The sequence below is a fragment of the Callorhinus ursinus genome, unplaced genomic scaffold (assembly GCF_003265705.2).
Source record: "Callorhinus ursinus isolate GAN/ISIS: 27379988/994484 unplaced genomic scaffold, GSC_fseal_2.0 scaffold12, whole genome shotgun sequence".
NCBI lineage: Eukaryota > Metazoa > Chordata > Mammalia > Carnivora > Otariidae > Callorhinus > Callorhinus ursinus.
This window is the reverse complement of record NW_027397074.1, coordinates 18,684,533-18,703,191: the sequence shown is the minus strand read 5'-3', so window position 1 is coordinate 18,703,191 and position 18,659 is coordinate 18,684,533. Positions and strand designations below refer to the sequence as shown.

Below are 18,659 nucleotides of genomic sequence, written 5' to 3'. Positions count from 1 at the left end.
GGTAAGACCGTTACTGAGGACTATGGTAAAGAAAAAAATGTAGAACTCAAAATTTTGCATTGGATAGCAAAAAATAGTATTTCTCGTACTATGGAACAATGCAGGAAGAGAGAAGTCCCATTTGATTAGACATTTAAAATGCTACCAGTGAAAGCACTTCTCCAAGGAATAACTGTAGACCATGCAGGGCAAGAGAAAACAAATTAATAAGCCTTGCACATCTTTAATTTCTGTTTATATGACAGCTGATGCAGAACAAGGAAGTTATAAGATTTCTCCCTGCAAATGTATTAATCCTCCCGCAAAATGTGAAATGAGGAATCAGGAAAAAAAAATTGTTCATGGGTAATTCTCTTAAAGATCAAAGTAAATGACATACCAAATCTTTTTAGAGGAACCGTGTCTGCGTATCAGGAAGAGAAATCACTGCTGAAACCTTCATGTAAATTACTCTATTATTCTATGGGGGAGAATTCTGAACTTCAATCTTCAGGGTGTTCAGTTACTATGTTTAGTTCCAGTCATCACGTGGAAGAGCTGGACTTTGATGGACTGTGGTTAAGAATCTTGGCGTGGGCACTCCTAAGATATATGACTGCCCAGATGATACGTGACAGTAAAATATTTGACAATGATCTGATATCTTAGATAATATACGGAAGACCTGAGGGCCAAAAGCTTTCCATTGGAAATCCACATTGTCCATTTTTTGGTGGCGTCTGTGGGTTTCATGGAATATTCTTGACGATGTGCCCTGGAATGTGGCTGTGCAATCTAGACCATCGGTAGCACCAGTGGGTGCTGCCTGAGGTCAAGGACGAGATCTTTTTCATGCTTGAACCCCTGGACATTCTGTATGGTTTTGTTGAATGAATAAAGATACTCCTATTGTGCAAGGGAGATCTTTGTGGGAAGGAGGCTGCCCTAGGACTCCAGAGGGTTTGTTTTGTTTTGTTTTCCCCTGTGCCACCACCAACCAGCTAATGTGGGCAACAGAATGAAGCACCTTCAGATTTGGGGGGGGCAAGGGTTTAAAATGGCCTTAAAATTACAATATAACAAAAATATGAATTGATTTCACTGGGTTGCTAAAACTCTGAAACGGTTTGTAAATTAAACATGTTAGGATTAAATGACAAATAGATGAAAATATAGATAGTTAAGATAATAAAGTTGTTAAATTTGTAGAGTTTACAGTAGGCTATGAATATATCCTGTTTTCAGAGGCAAACATGGTACAAGCTAGCAATCAAGGAAGAGCCACTGAATTATCAACAAGAATAGAAAAGCCTTGCCAAGCGCTACAGAAAATGAAATTATGTAAACATCTCATTCTTAGAATCTACTGTCTCTATGGAAATACAGAAAAATATAAAATGCCATAGAAAACGATGAACAACTCACACGTGTATAGGAAAACAGGGAGCTACTCAGATTTGGTTCCTGGTAACGCCATGCTTCAGCTGTGGGCCCATCTGAGGGTACATACAGCCAATTCTCCAGCCCAGGACCTCAGGCATCTCATGCTGGGATAAGGGACTGAACACCACCTTCCCACCCCCTGCCTGTGTTTCCAGGGCCCGACGCACAGCCTGCCAGAGGAAGAGCAAGAGGCAGCTAGAGGGGTTCTGTATAGGCTGAGTTTCTAACAGGGATGGAAGGCTGCTCAGATACCCCCTGGGGGAAACCTGAACAAGAGGAGGCAGCAGAGGGAGAGGACCCTGAGGTCTGGTTGCCCTCCCTTTGGCCTCGTTAGGGCAACAGAAGTGGAGAGCCAAGGACCAGGCTGCCAACTGTGTGGCCTCAGCCCTTCAAGCCCTAACACTAAGCCCACCTCCCTGCCGTGCTTCCCAGCACTGGGCCATGGCTGCTGGGCCCGGGCTGGGTGTTTTTCAGTATTTGTAAGCATCTCAAAGGAACAGTAAAGCATTTGTTGTATGAAAGAAAAAATACTAAGTGCCTGTTACAGACTGTGATTACGTTTTATTTATTTATTTTTTTAAGATTTTTTATTTATTCATTTGAGAGAGAGAGAGAGAGTGAGCCTATGAAACCACGGGCAGGGGGAAGGGTCAGAGGGAGAGGGAGAAGCAGACTCCCCGCTGAGCAAGGAGCCTGATATGGGGTCTAATCCCAGGACCCCAGGATCACAACCTGAGCTGAAGGCAGATGCTTAACAGACTGAGCCAGCCAGGTGCCCCTGGTTTTATTTATTTTTTAATGGAATTTAGCAGCCTGCTTTTTGGCCACTAATAGGTTATTTTAGTTAAGTTTCACTTTAATTCTTTTTCTGTTTTTGTATCATTTCTTTTTATCCCCTAGTGACACCTAATAGGAATCTAAGGACACTGCATTTGAAGAACAAAACTGAAAAAAAAAATCTAAATTTCTCAGTTATATAATACAGTGTCTAAAATCAAGAAAGCCACTAGTAAATTTAAGTTATATTAATTCACACAGCAGAATACCAGTAAATGAAAATGTGGCCCTTAATTAAAGTACAGTGCAGATAATGCAGTGTCCTGAGTAATTAATTTAGAAATGTCACAACAGTACAGAAGTTCCCACTTCCATCGTTCAATGAACAGTACGAAGTAGACATCCAAATCCCTTTACTAACTAGAGTCACACAGTGATGTTTATACAAGCTTCCAGTTGCTCCCCAGTTACATTTCCATTCAATCATATCTTTCCTGTACACATAAATTAACAGTCCACCCTTTCACCTTCATTGGATTAGAAGCTTTATACTGACTGGAACACTTGGAAAAGTTTCACTAATCGCTTTTGCTTGTTTTAAGGGCAAGCTTATGTTGCATCCACACAGGCCATGGATCCAAAGGACTGCTTTCTGCAGCCAATTCTTTAAATTCATGTGCAATTTTTGTCTTTTTAACAACCATCACTTCCCATTCTATTCCCTTTCATCACCAGCTCCCCAAAAAGCATATGGCTTTCTTTTTAAGTTTGTTTTCATGACTAAAGTTGTCATTATGTCACTAACAGTTTAGTGGTAAGGATGACAAATGTCCACTGTCACACTAAGTCCTGGCAGTCAAGAGGCTCCAGCCTGCACTGTGCTGTTTGACTGGCTCCCACCCATTAGCACCTACAACTCACATCTGTGTCCAAGCAAAATCACAAATTTCTACAGGGCAAGGATCTTAGCAGTCAACTGTGCCTAGTTAAAGCCACGAATATTAAATTCTCAACAAGAGTAGGACATGGGCAAAATGTGCACAGACGCCCTCTCCCTCCCCAAAGTGACCAAAGTGTGAGTTAAGGAATAAAATTTTGAACAAGGACAAAATAAATAGCTGAGGAAACACCAGTGGATGAGAGAGAATTTTTTTCAGAGGATGTGGATGAAGCTGTGGCAAATCTAGGCTGACTGCAGGCAGTTACAACTTCAAGTTATAGTCCGATTATTCACTTAGGACAACTCAGAAAAGCCTCAGGACTGGGAGATATACAGGTTCTAGAAAGGGTGAAGATGAGTCTGCAACCGGAAACAGAGTGGAGACTTGGAAGTCTGCACAAAGCAAATGACCCATAGGGCTTCTCTGACCATCTTCCATCCCAACCCACCAGCAGGGCACCAAGTGTTTATTCCCTGGAGAAATTAAAAACAAAAGGCCTCAAATTGAGAATAAAAGAGATCAGGGTGAGGCACAGAGCTGAGAAAAGGGAAATTAAGTGAAAAATATGTTTACTGGCCTGTGTGACCATCAGCTCCCCTCTCCTGTCCTGCCTTGAGGATGTTGGATGCCAGGAAACAGCATCTGAGGAATGCTGATTCCTCAGAACAAAGACTAGGCCTTCAGACACTGGCATGTATGGATCTCCCATTGAAAAGTCCAGCTTTTTGACTGAACAACATATAATAAACTTACCAGTCAACTGGTGCCCCCTATGTATACATACAGAATTATAGTGCCTCATTTATAAAAATAAATGGACAGCCAAGGATTCCTCCCAACCCCATACTTAGGGAAAGCTTCCAACAGAACCCAGAGGAATAGGAAGTGGCACTTATATATATATGGTAATTAAAATTTTTTAAGAAAAGATGGAAAGTTTGAAAGATAAGTTGTAAAATAAGAGAGAAAATGTTTTTAAAAATTGTGGATTAAGTTAGGAGCTTAAATATCAAACTACTACAAATTTTCCCAAAAGTGAAAACAGAGAAGATGGAAGGAAATAAATCATTTAAAAAAATTCAAGAACTTTTCTAAGAACTATGTCTTTCTACTGAAGAGAATCTACCTAGCACCAATGCAAAAAAACAAAAAAACAAAAAACAAAACAAAACAAAACAAAAACAACAAAGGACATTATCATCAAATTTCACAATATCAGGATTAGAATAGTCTAATATTTTCCAGAGAAAAAGTATGAGGGGGCATACAAATGACTGCAAATAAGAATAGAATCAGATTTCTCAGTAACAATAGCAGAAGCTCTAAAGAAATGAAGCAATGCATTCAAAATTCTGAGGGGGAAGAAAAACCTAATTATATACACAGCTAAAGCTTATCAATCATGTGTGAGAGTGGAATAAAGACATTTTCAGAAAACTAAGAATTTGAGAATTGTATCTCTAATGCACTCTTTTTGAGTATACTAAAGAAGGAAGACATGGAATCCAGGAAACGGGGAATCTGGAACCAGTAAAGGTCCAGAAGGAAAATGAATCTAACTCAGAACAGACTTTAATGAGGTGATTACTTACAGAGGTGTAAGGGAACCGAAAAGACATATTAAAACACTAAGAGGCTAGCAACAGCAGGAAGCCATTACCTACCTTAGAACAAATAGCCATTATTAGCCCTAGAATTGAAAAGGTCAAGTGTTAGTGGAATCTATTGACAGCTAGAGCTGTCAATATGTCAATATATGACAACAATGTAGAAGAAGGGTTTACCCACCGAAGTTATAGTCAGTCATTTCCAGAAATGTGGGCTAAAGAAATTAGGGAAGAATATTCAATCTCCTCTTTTCCCTGTCCATTGCCTGAACCCAACTGGAAACCAGAAGCCAAGGCGGCTTGGAAGATGCACTGCATAGGGATTAGCCATCCAGGACATAGGGCAGGGAACAAATGGGTAGAAAACAGATTTGGAGAGAAACAAATAACCATCTTAGGACCGACAACAATACTAGAGGGGCAAATGGAAGTCACAACATGACAGATATGCAGCTCTGCTAAAGCAAGGAATCAAAGAGCTGAGAGGAAATTTACAAAGAAAAAGTTGAGGGAGGGTGATGTCAAGAAAATTAAATGGTATAGATAGATTTGCTGATGTGTTTGAGCATCTGGAAAATATTTTTTCATAGGTAACTGACAAATATTTTACACCTATAAATAATGAACAATACAGGAACAAAGACAACTAAACTAATAAAAATCAGAGACAACCATGAAGTCCAGGAAAAGCAAAAGATTCTACCAGGAGGACACATAATCATGAATATTACTTGACTTACCATGAATAATATTTACATATTAATGTGTCAAAATGTGACAGAGATTCTTTACTGGGAGCTTGGGGTGAAGTTGGAGTGGGGGATGGGTGACGGAAGAAAATTAAATCCTCATCTACCATAACACCTACTTAGTAGATAATGTCTAAAATAATAAATCAATAAACAGCAATATCAACAACTTAAGACATATGGAGGTAGATACTAAAAGAGCTGGAAGTACTTGCTTCTGGGAAATAAGAGGGTTAAGGATAGGTGAGGCAGGAGATTATAATCTCTGCGAGTATTACTATTGTGGTGGCTGTGAGTTATTGGTTATACCTGAAATAGATTTCTGATTTGGAAACTGAAGGTAAGGATAGCTAAGGGACTTGGTTAACCAAAATCACACAGGGAAGGCGTGGCAGAGACAGAACCTAATTTAGGCTTTCAGTGTGTTTTCTACTACAACTTTGCCTCTCCTTTACACAGCAAACCACTGCTAGTTACGTGATTAGAGAACTGATTTCTAATTCCTACAGGAGTAAATACACAAATTAACACATAAAAGGTGCTAGTGTACAGCCAATGTTCTCTAAATTTGGAGGACTTAATTTACATATTTCCAAATTAAACACATACACACACACTCAGGTAAGATGAGAACATTCTGGGCCAAAATTTCTCTCTAATTCTCTAGATACAAACAGTACGTTAATCTCCCTAAAACCCAATGTAGACTCTTCCATTTCTTTTATATATCTTGGAGCACGCTTGGATGCAATACTTCAATAGAAATGCAATATATTTGGTTAGCTGATTAATATATTAAGAGCTGATAAGAAAACTATTCCCAGCATTTGCGGAGTTTTAGATTTCCTAAGGAATTTCACAATCAACCATCTCTTGCAATTCTCACAAACCAGCGAGGTAGCTGAATACACCAAACGCTTTCTTAATATTGTGAAACAGTCATTGTGATTGGCTACTCAAAAATTGCCCAAAAATCAGTTTGTGGGTAGCCATTTACTTTGCAACTTTGACAAAAATAGGGAAATTTTAATTTATTTTTAAAATATTTAGTAGTGAAGACTACATGTAAGGCCTCATTTTATATACTATTCAGTTAAATTATCACTTATAAATGACCGAACATATCCATAAAAACGCACATACACTTTTTCCTCTCACAAACACACACTGATAGACAAACAGGGGATGTAAAAATCATAACCATGCTAAGCTTTTGATAGAAAAATAGGACTGGTTCCTTTGCACTCCAAAGCCACTGCTAAATTCAACACTTTGGCAGCCACTCTCTAAAGGCATAATAATCTTAATATTCAAGAATTGTACTTGTGGAGATAATTCGTTATTATGCAATGTAATAGAAGTTTTCTGCTAGGAATCTTGAGTTTGTAGCCAGCAATCCTTAGGTCTGAATTAAGCACTCAAATGCATTAAGGTTCTTCTGACAACTAGTATTTAGCAAATTATTGTCTAGTGCTTTATGACAAAGATGGCCACATGCCACAGTTAAATCTCTGTTTTACACCTATTGCCCTAGCATAACAACTGTTAACTTTCAAAAGTATCCTCGTATGGGTGCTATACTACATGGTCTTCCTAATTTTAAGGGACTTCAGTAGTAGAAATGGGCTCAGAAACTAGGCTGCCTCATGAGCTCAGCTTTCAACCACCTAGATGCCTGTCGGACTAAGCCCTCTTCTTTTATTATGTTCTATTGCATCGTCAGTGGCTACATCAACAAGTCACTTGGGTCATGTATTATTTGAGCAGCTCTCAAGAGCTCTTAAAGAGTTGTTACTTTTGACAGTGACTAATTTGAATCCTCCCTGGTCTTAACTGATTAATAAGAAAACGTGTAAATGATGTTGACAGATAGATGACTTTAGGTAGCTCCTGAACTCAAATTCTCATTCTTCTACCATTCTTTTTTATTCACTTTTATTTTCTTTAAGATTTATTTATCAGAGAGAGAGGAGAAAGAGAGTGGTAGGGAGGGACAAAGGGAGAGGGAGAGAGAGTCTTCAGTAGACTCCACACTGAGTATGGAGCTGGATGCAGGGCTCAATCTCAGGACCCTGAGATCATGACCCTGAGATCACGTCCTGAGCCGGACACCCAACTGACTGCACCACCCAGGTGCCCCTCTACCATTCTTTTTTAAATGGATTCATTCATTTTAGCAGCAGCAGTGAGTGAGTAATGGTTAAGAGTTGGGAATATACATGCCAGCATCGATACTGGTCTCATGAAAATGCACTCAATCCAGTGATTCACATCATAAGTTTATTTCAAAGAAATTCCTCCTTGAATAAAACTATATGATACAGAACACGGACATGAGTGGAGAAAGGCAGTCCATAAACCAGCTGACTGACAGTGAAGGCCACCTACTTTATTCAAAGCACGTAAAGGATCCAAAATGATTCAGAGCATAACCTAAACTATAAAAATGGGATTTTACCGTATTTGTGTTTTAGAATCACTTTACCAGTAAAATAAAAATCAATTTCTTAGAAATCATCTTAAGAAGAGATTATGTAATATGGTGTAAAAAGAAAGGGCTTTGCAGTGAGTTAGCCTTAAATTTGCATGTTATCTCTCTTTACTAACTAAATGAACTTTACTATCTTATTTAGTCTCTCTGTGTTCTGTTTTCTTCCGCTGTATCATGGTGCAGTAGGATAGTAATTAAAATATATAAGACAAAAATGCATAAGAGAAACTTAGAATCCAGTTTGTGTCCAATAAGATATCTATTATTGTTACTATTATGATTACTATTTCTTAAGACTCCATTACTATTACTACTGTCACTCAAGTTACTCAAGACAGGACCTCATATAGAACAAATTTATATTCAGGGTGGGGCTATAGTAGAACTCATTTATGATTCTCTCTCTTAAAACAGCGGTAAACAAACCGGAGTCCTAGGAAATCTTATTTTATTACGTAAATTTTCTTGGTTCAGGAGTGGTCATTAAGGATGATGGCAGAACTCCATACATTGCCAGTATGTATGGTGATTAGTCTTATTTAATAAAAATCAATGCTAAATGGCCTTATAATACTCAACAAATAGGTAATTTCTTTTCTGATATATGCAAAATCAATTTAGAAGCAGACATTTTTCTATATGTCAAGACCAGTATGGAAATCTTTTTCTAACCATCCAGCTGCTACAATGTTAAAAAAATTAATTTTAATCTTAAATCAGAGACGTAATAGAGAAAAGGATGATTTAGTATGCATCTCATTACATTTGACAGGCTTATTTATAAATGATTTGCCCCACATTTTGACAAGCATAGTTAATATGTTAATTAGCTTTTAAAAAGATGATGAAAGGAAGAGACTTGTGCGCTCTCATTCTTCATACTTCGTGTTGGGGAGCACTGTCACTGATGCCACAAGGTAGGGCCACGACACAGCGTGGCCCCCGGAAGCACTGTGATGTTGATGAGATACTATTATTTATTAGCTACATTAGTTACCATATGTTACAAATTAATCCCTTAAAATAATCCCAAGTGACCTTCTGCTTGAGAAAACAAACGCCACTCTAAACATATTTCTGAGCTTCTATTCAGAAACCTAAAGCTCATTTAGAGCAATGACCTCGACAGCTAGAGCAGAACTCCCTGATGGGGGAGGAACTACACAGATAAGCTGCTTTTCACATTGGCGCTTCTCATAATGTGGTTCTCAGTCCTTCATAAGCCTTTTGGTTTCAAAGCTTAAAGATGATTTCCTACGCCTTGACTTTCAAAGAGTTATAAAATCCAAGAATTAAGAGAAGTTATACGTGAGACAATGTCCAGTTGGATTCCTGTGCTTAAATCCTCCTTCACGGAGGGAGACAAAGGTATCAAAAACCTACGTTTCCTGCTGAGTTCTCAAACTGCACATATATTTCCACACTGCCACAGTGCTGGAGACCTAGAGCAGTAAATCATCACACGGCGAGCTCTGATTTTCCATCACTTGCTGCCAACGTTAATGCATATGTGTCTTCATTAATATTTTTATTGCCTGTGGCTATTTAAACAGAAAACTGGGAAATGTAACACTGTGTAGGGATCGTTAGTTTTTAGTTACTACCCTACTGCCCCAGGATGGTAAATGAACTGTAAAAATAGCCTGAACCCACTACCACCTGCCTCCCCACTATTGTCCATGCATTCATATTTGCACTTCTCTTTGGTGCAGCTGAGCCATGACTCAATTATAGTCCCATATCTAGTTCTGTGAATACCCAGCATCGATGTCATTGATTATGCAAAAATCAGTGCCTGTGAACTTCTAACTGGAAAAATGCATACATTTTCACAGACTTATAGAATAATAACAAAATGGCTTTTAGAAAATGGCTTGGAATGAAATCAGAGTTAGAATGACAGGAATGGCATAGACATAACTCAGATTTTAGGGCTTGAAAATGGAAAGCCAAAAAGCATGGGAACTGCTCAAACATAACACATTTACTATTTGGTTTTGGCAATGAATAATCTTGGCATGCAAACAAAAGGGCATTCGGGGTCTATTTTGTATCAGTTTTCCTACCTTCCACTTAAATAACAGTCTTCTTATGCTTCATTATGTCTCTGTTTAAAGCAAAGAGGCAGAAAGAACCTAAGCCTTCTTCAAGAGGATGAACACACACACGTGCGCGTGCGCACATGCACGCAGACACACGTGAAAGAAAAGAAGGGTGGGTTGGCGGAAATCAAATACCATATATCAGAAACAGGCATATCAGCAAGTCAAAGTCCATGTGGTTCTTTGTACTTTAAAGAGCATTTTTAAAGGTTTGGAAAAAATTAGCCACTAATGTATAAAAAACAGCCTCTTCTGATTATGAGTGTAGAGACTTAACTGCCAAGCACTAAGACAAAACTGTCTCCAAGTCACAAATATTTCCAAACTATGTTCTATTAGCAGAGTCCTTAACTGACCTCACTAAAAGACAACCTAGAATTTTCACTCAAAAAATAAAAACACTCCATAACTCAAGAATATTAACTAATGATTATTTGTATAGCCAACTCTCAACTGTAAGGCAGGAAGGAAGTAGGGAATGAGAAAGGTAGTAACTGATATCCTGATAACGAACCCTTATTTCTAACCTTTTCCTCCATTATGACTAATGATCAAAATACCTCTTTTGCCCAAGCCTCCGCTTACTCTTAGGAAAAAAAAAAAAATTTAGTTGTGTAAACAACCATCTTTAAAAAAAGCCAAAAAGAGTAATGGAAAAATGAATTGGCTCAGCTTCTTAATGATAGATGGTCATCTTTATTCTCAATGTTTTGGAATATGCATTACCTTGGTATTAGATTTATTATGAGGACATTATAAAATTTATGACAATAGATTTTAGGCTGTTTGATGACCCAGATTCTTTTATAGCTCTATCGAAAGCTACAGATCTACACCCCATAAAAATAAATATATCCATGGGTACATAAATGTTGCATATATTTTCAGTGGCCTTACAGATCCTGAAATCCTGCTCCTGGTGGTGGGGGGGTTTGTTGGAGCCTAATTAAGAAAATCTACACTGTGCCCTACATCACAAGGAACTTGATTGTTTTCTTACTTATAAAATGTTTGGATCAAAAACATCAGGAAAGATGCCAGGCCTCATTACAGCCTAATTTACTAAAAGCCAAGATTACTGAGGGAAGAACAGTGAGGTAAGTACATGGCAGGAAGATACATAACACATGCTAAAGTTTTACTGAGGTCATAAACATTGTAAGAACATGTAACTGAATTTCATATAGGGGGGCAAAATCATTCATGGTAAAAGATTCCTATGATAAAATAGCACAAGTGCAATGTGAATCGTTCTACTTTGAACACAACTGTGGGTCTCGAAAAGGGATTTTTCTATTATTAGAGGACATTTTTAAGTCTCTAGGAAGACTTTCCTGACTACTAAAAATAAGATTATTCCCTTATTTGATTATTTGATTTAGATCACACTGGATTGGAAACTCATTATACTTTATACTTCAAGATTTTTTAAAAAAAATTATTTATTAGAGAGAGAGAAGGAGCACAAGTGTGTGTGGGGGGGGAAGGGCAGAGGGAGAGAAAGAAGCAGACTCACCGCTGAGCAGGGAACCCAACACAAGGACCTCGGGATCATGACCTGAGCCAAAGGCAGACTTTTAACCAACTGAGCCACCCAGGCACTCCGGGAATTCATTATATCTTATAATTAATAATAATTATGCATTAAATCTTGTCAGTCTTTGGGCCTCCTAAACAGGTTTTTAAATTTTGCTAAACCATCGTGTGAAACTGAGACTCTACCGAAATTAAACTTACTGTGATATTTTTAAAAAGTCATTGTTTTGTTTCATTTCAGATAATTTGTACCAAGTTCTCAAGAGTGTACTACACCAAATTTAGTGACTAACAGTAACACCAAAATTTTCAGGCCACTTAATCTGAGCTTTGTTGTTGAATTGAAACACACTTCCTCTATTTCCAACCCATACCACTGTTTGGAGATACACGCCTCCTTGTTATAAAACAGAGCTACAAATTAAGACCCTCAGGGAGAAAAATCACTGTACTGACAGAAAAATATCTCTGCCCCTGTCCATCAAGAACCATTACCAGACACCATCTGCAAGGGAGCCTCTGATTAGGAAATATTCCCAATCACTTTTTTTTTTTTTTTAAATCCAGCAATCCTACCACACACAGGCAAACACTCCTGCACCATTAATCTTCATTCAAACTGTTAGAATGTTTGTCTAGGCATGACCCAGACCACGCATTACAGATAAATTAGCTAGAGTAAATCTTCCATTTCTCACCACATGTCAAGGCAGGTGGAATATTCTGTCGAGCCCAGGAGGACATCTGGAGGTCTGTACCACAAGGTAACCACTTCATTGGAGTATGTGTGGCTAGGGACAGATTTTGCTCTTGCAAGACCTGTGGATTAAAGGAAACACAAAGAAGTTTAATAGGCATTAATAGAACAAGGAAATTTAAATTTGAAAGCTCACAGTTTTAAAAAGGTCAAACATGACATTGTAATACAGAATCACAAATGCATTGTCAATATTACTAGAAAGGCTGGGGAAAGTATATTGCTGCCTGTTTCAAATAATGCTAATAACCAATAGTCACTTATATTTCCTAATCAAGCATCATAAATCTGATAAAATCCCAGGAAAGTTACAAACAATTCATAACCTATTAGACATTACACAGAAGCTTAGAAATCTCCCAGACTTCCTGAAGAATGTTTCATGGAACCCTAGTGTTATGGGTTATAAGTATTAGGAGAAAAGATTCCGAGGTCAAATGATTTGGGGAAAAGATGGTTTAAAAAGTTAAAACAGGTCTTCGTACTTTGAGACTTCTTAGTGCCCTTGATTTTTCTAATATATATTATGAATCTGAAAGAAGAAAATATGAGGTTTTTCTCAAAGGGTTGTCCCAAAACTAATTTTTCTTTCAGTGTTCTGACAAATACTTACTGGGAAATGTTCAGGAAACTCATTTGAAACCCACCTACATAAATAACTATAAAGGAATAGTTAAATTTGGAACATAGAGATGACGAGATACTATAGAATAAACTGAAATGTTTTCTAAGAATTTTAGAAATTGAGAAAATGGTCACAGTAATATGTTAAGTGAAGGATTACATGCAGTTTGACCTCATAACCATAAATACTTTAGCATAGAAAAAAGATTGGCAGAAACTATTTGTTTAGTGGTTAGCTCTGGAAAATGGGATTATCTAGTTTTGGGCTTTTCTTTTGTTGCTGTTGTTGTTATTGGGGGGGGTGGGCAGAGGAAGAGGGAGAGAGAGAGTTTTAAGCAGGCTCCACGCCCAGCGTGAACACAATGCAAGGCTTGATCTCATGACGCTGAGATCATGACCTGAGCCAAAATTAAAACTTGGATGCCTAACTGACTGAGCCACGCCGGTGCCCCTCCAGTTTTTTTTTTTCTTCACTTAATACATTTTTCAAGGTTTTGTTCCCAACTTTTCTACAATGAATATATAATTCCTTTTAAAAAATCACAAAATCTGTAGATGTTCTTTTTCAAAAGAAAAAAAATCCGTGTGATAGCTTTCTCTCTGGGTATGTTCATTAATAACAAGTGAAAAGTATTATTTATCACTGTGAGGCTCAAAGCACATATAACATTTTTACAATAAATGTACCATTACATATTCATTTTAATGTTGATTATGTATATTTTTATGTACTACTTAGGAACATGATTTTTCTCCTGTTTATTAAACACTTGATATTCCCTTTACCGTATAATATGAAAATATTAAAATTAATAGGACAGCTGATGAGACAAATAATTTCTAATTAATTCAGCTATGGTTACAGTAACTCAATTTTTTCTACAATTCAGTTTTTATAACAATACAATGGTATATTATAAATTGGTTAATGTTGATAAGTATTCTATATTAATATGTACAGACTATACACAAACATATATACATATATATGGTCCCCTACTTTTCTGCACATGAATGGAACAACTATTTAATAATAGATTTCCATAGTAACTCTACTTTTCTCTACAACGTTTTAACCTACCTAAATTCAGGTAAAACTGAACAGATAGGACAATCGGGTTGGTAAAGTGTTTCCAGAATTTAATAATCCCATCAAAAGATTTAGTTACAATGAACAAGGAATCATGGATCACTACATCAAAAACTAATGAGGTATGGCAACTAACATAACATTAAAATAAAATAAAATAAAATAAAATGATTTAGTTCCTCAAATGAGCATGTTTCTATACAGAGACCAAAGAGCTAAGTACAAGTCCTTGAAATAGGTTCTGACTCGTTCCATATGCTCTTGTCATGTGAAATGGGATGCCAAAAACATTCAGGCTGGATCCTCTTGGTTTTTCTGAGGCCCTGTTGACAGAAAGCTAGGCTAGAGGAATAGGAGAATGAAAAAGCTCTGAGATTTTCTTTAACAGCTTAGAAGACCAGGCTAGTTAAAGAAAACTGTGGTATTTCCAGTTTTAAAGAGAGAACAAGACTTCAAAATATCCTAGAAATAGTATAAATCTAAGTAATTATGTGACTTCAGGTCAAGTACATTTACTCTGAAAATAAGTTTGTAAAAGTGGTTAAATATGTCTGAAAAATATGAAAAGGAAAAGCTCTTTGTTTCCATTATTCTCCTCTTTCCCACGCGTTTAGGTCAAGGGACTACCCAAACACCACTGATATGGGTCATATAACTTCCCAAATCAAGAGTGAAAATGAGTTTGCGATATCTAACTTTTTAACGTGCTAAGGCAGTTTCTTAAAATGGTTTGCATGTTAATGTGTCATATTGAAGAATGTTATTATATTTTTAAGACATACTCCTTTGCATCACTTGAGAAAAACTCTTCTATCACCTCACTTCAATATAGTCAATTAAGACGTTTTCTTGTGGAAGGTGTCCTATATGGTGATAAACAAAAGGCTTTCATCTTAAAAATATGTCCGTTCAGTTAAAAAGATATATAGATCCCAAAATTTTTCAGGGAGGGAACAAATTATTAAAGCAATGAATCAAAAAAAAAAGAGTATACCTTGAAGTAGGAATATATAACTATATTTTTCATAAATATTTTTGGTAAAGATATTGCCATGTATTTACAGTCATGCATCAAAACACACTTACTCATGCAGAATTTATTAAACTGCATCCTCCAGCTGAAGGAAAACTGTAGGACAGAATTAATTAGCACAGCGTGTGTGAAAGCTTTCTTTCTCTGTTCCTTGTCAGTTGCTATGGTTACACTACAGGAAGAGAGCTACACTACCTTTTAAAAAGGATGAAGTTCATGGGTTATTATCAAAACTTCTTATACTAATGTTTAGTTTGAATTAAAAGTCAAAAAGCAAAGTGAAATGCTAAACAGATGAGTACAGGTTATTTGCACGCTGCTATTTAGGCTGAGCGTGTGCATAGAAAAGGGTGCGTGTTCCTATGGACATCTAAAATGGCTTACAGAACAAATCAGAGTAACCCACTTTAACAGGTTACCATTTCTAACTCATGAGAAACCCTAGAGGAGAGTAAAAAATCCTGCTGTTCAAACCCTATTGTCAATTATTCAAAGTTGGGCAACCTTGATACTGGCTAGCACAGAAGAATCTTAGATTTCCAGAAGAGTTAAGCTTCATAATTAACTTTTTACCCAATGAAAGAATTCCTTTACTTTATCTCTATAAGATGGCGATCCAACATCGGCTGCCACCCTGAGCCTGGTTCTACCCTCTGGCAGGAGCACAAAATAAATCATGCAATAATGCTTCCAACATCTGTCCTAAACAGACTAGTTGTTTGGCATCAACCAATGGACACCCTTCAGGCCTTACTTAATAGTTCTCAAAGCTGCAATGGACACTGTTGGCTACTCCCCTTCTTTTAAATCTACTCCTTTGACTTCTCAGACATAGAAAAGTGAACAGGACTGGCTTGGTCTCCTGGGATACTCCCCCATCTGCCCCTTAACTGTTGGTTTTGTCTAGGGTTATAGAGTCAAACCAGGGCTTTCTCAAATGGGTATAGGTAACTGTGGCTAATGCCATGTTTTAATGTCATCCATAGGTGATTTCTCACAAGATTTGATCTCCAGCTCACATTTGTCCACAGGTTTCGGATCTGGGGCTATCCCATTCCTCACTAGGCATAAAGATGTCCTACAGGCACTCAACATGACCCCAACCACAAGTGCCTACAAGCCATCTGCACTGTCAATACGGGAAATAGGCCATGAGTCCAGGAGTAAATGCATTTCACTAGAAAACCGTTTCAGTTTCCAAAAACAGTAAAAGTTCTTTTAGCTGTACACAGATATATGTTAGATTTTATATTCCATGCACATCTAATTATTCTTTCAAATTCCAATGCATCCCTGTGCATGCGGTAAGATTGGCTAGGGATTGAGTAACCTCTAATTCTATGAAGAAAATCACTAAACCTAGGATAGGGGTTCAAGAATGATAATTCCCGGGGGCCTGGGTGGCTCAGATGGTTAAGCGTCTGCCTTCGGCTCAGGTCATGATCCCAGGGTCCTGGGATCGAGTCCCGCATCCAGCTCCTTGCTCAGCGGGGAGTCTGCTTCTCCCTCTCCCTCTGCCTCTCCCCCTGCTTGTTCTCTGTCTCTCTCACAAATGAATAAAATCTTAAAAAAAAAAAGAATGATAATTCCCATGTCTCTGCTCAATTCTTCAACCAAGGAATTGAGAAAGAACTGACAACAATGACTTGTTTCTTTCTAATTAAGTGGAATAATGGCAAAAACTAGATGAATTTGCAAAACTCAACTGAAATATTCTATAAAGGAATAGGCTCCACCATTTCCCAGATGATGTGCCACTGTTTTGTCATTGTCAGTAGTTTTGTTTTTATATTAGAGCAACTCCCACACCTCTCTCAACATACTTCATTCCCCAAACTAAACAATCAGAAAAAGAGTGTTTTACTCTTAATAACAAAATCAATATTTCTAGGAGAGCAGCTCCTTTCTTCATAACTTGATTCCAAACAGACACGAAATACTTGGGTAATATTTTACCATCTGGCAGTGAGGCTGGAAAGGAAAAGACTTCTCTATTCCATGTGCCAGTCCACAGAGGAAGGGTGGAGGAAGGCTTTTATATATATATATACATATTTCTTTCCCACAGTCCTGGGAACTGGTCAGAAATGTCTTTTTTTCATATAAATTTTTAATGGAGTTCCCTTCCTCCTAGAGGATTTAGATTAATATCTTATGATGTGCTAAAACATTCTGAAAATTCTTTACTGCTGCTCCTAGAATGTATCGATAAACAACCATCACACAAAACAAAACAAAAAGTATTTTCCTCTGGTGTCCTCCAGAGTTCTGGCTTCAACCTCTTCCCTTTGCACTTGGCAAGTTTTCCTGGGTGACACTATTTACTCCCATGGCTTCGGTTACTCTCTATATGCTAATGATCCCAAATAAATATCTCTAGCATCAATCTTCCCCTAAAACTTTAGATTTTGATTAAAAAAAAAGTCCATGTAGATCTTACACAAACATTCTTCCTGCCCCCAATTTTCCAACTAATGTTCTCTCTTCCAGTGTTCTAGAACTCGCCACTAAACATCACCATCCATCCATTCACCAAAGCCAGGGGGCTTATTTCACTGAAGGCTCCTTCCATTTACAAAATTACAAAATTCAACAGATTTTACTTTATAATTTCCCTCTTTTCTTCCTCCCTAGGTCGTCCTCATTTCTTGCTGGATTGTTACACTAACCTCAAGTCTATCCATGGCAAAAGTTATCAATTTCAAAATACATTTTAGACAATAATGAACTATATTTGCTGAAATTAATTTAATTGCAAATTAAAATTTAGTTGGAATACTCTTCAATGTAAAAAATAATAAAAGACTTCAATGCCCAATCTTTCTCTATAAGCACTATGAAAGTTGGACTTCTTCCAATCCCCTTGCCCATTCTTCCCATCACAGGAAGCAGGAAATGTGGGTATTTGAAGGTATTTTCATACATTTAATATCACATGGTATTGTTTAAAGTGGAAAAAAAAAGTTTTGGGATTACAATTATAATATCCTTTTCTTTCCTTTGATGAAACATCTTTGTTTTCCTTTCTGTCCAGATTTCTATTTTAACAGAAGCGAGTCTTTGCAGGATTCCAAAATCCCTTCAGAATGTTTTGATTGGCAATTGTTAGAGTCTTTCAACTGAATAATAGTATTCTTTGAAAATAAATTCTAATAAAGTGAAACTAAGTGCAGAAGACACTTAAAGATGTTAAGGCAATATTTTATTTTGCTCTGTTTTTATTTAATTATCTTTGAATTTTTAAAGTTAATAAATTATGCATAATTACTATCTATCCTAAAGGGCACAGATTTTTTCATCTTGCATTTTAAATAACAGAAACGATCATAATATTTTAATACAGACATTCTAAAAAGAAAGAAAATATTCAGGGATGCCTGGATGGCTCAGTTGGTTAAGCATCTGCCTTTGGCTCAGGTCATGATCTCAGGGCCCTGGGATCAAGATGTCTGACTCCCTGCTCAGCGGGAAGTCTCTCCCTCTCCCTCTGCTCCTCCTGCCTGCTCATGCTCTCTCTCTCCCCTTCTCTC

General features: G+C 37.3%; 1 protein-coding gene across 6 annotated transcripts in view; it reads right to left on the bottom strand.

Annotated features, from left to right (window-relative positions):
* Window positions 1-18,659, bottom strand: part of CDK14 (cyclin dependent kinase 14) — a 542,651-nt gene that overhangs the window by 219,778 nt on the left and 304,214 nt on the right. For all 6 annotated transcript variants that reach the window (XR_012380203.1, XM_025872847.2, XM_073898783.1 and 3 more), the window contains one exon: window positions 12,324-12,444. Coding sequence is in view for 5 of the 6 variants with exons in the window: in XM_025872847.2 (XP_025728632.1) it covers window positions 12,324-12,444 (121 nt within the window). In the remaining variant the exon portion in view is untranslated. The remainder of the gene's footprint in view (window positions 1-12,323; window positions 12,445-18,659) is intronic.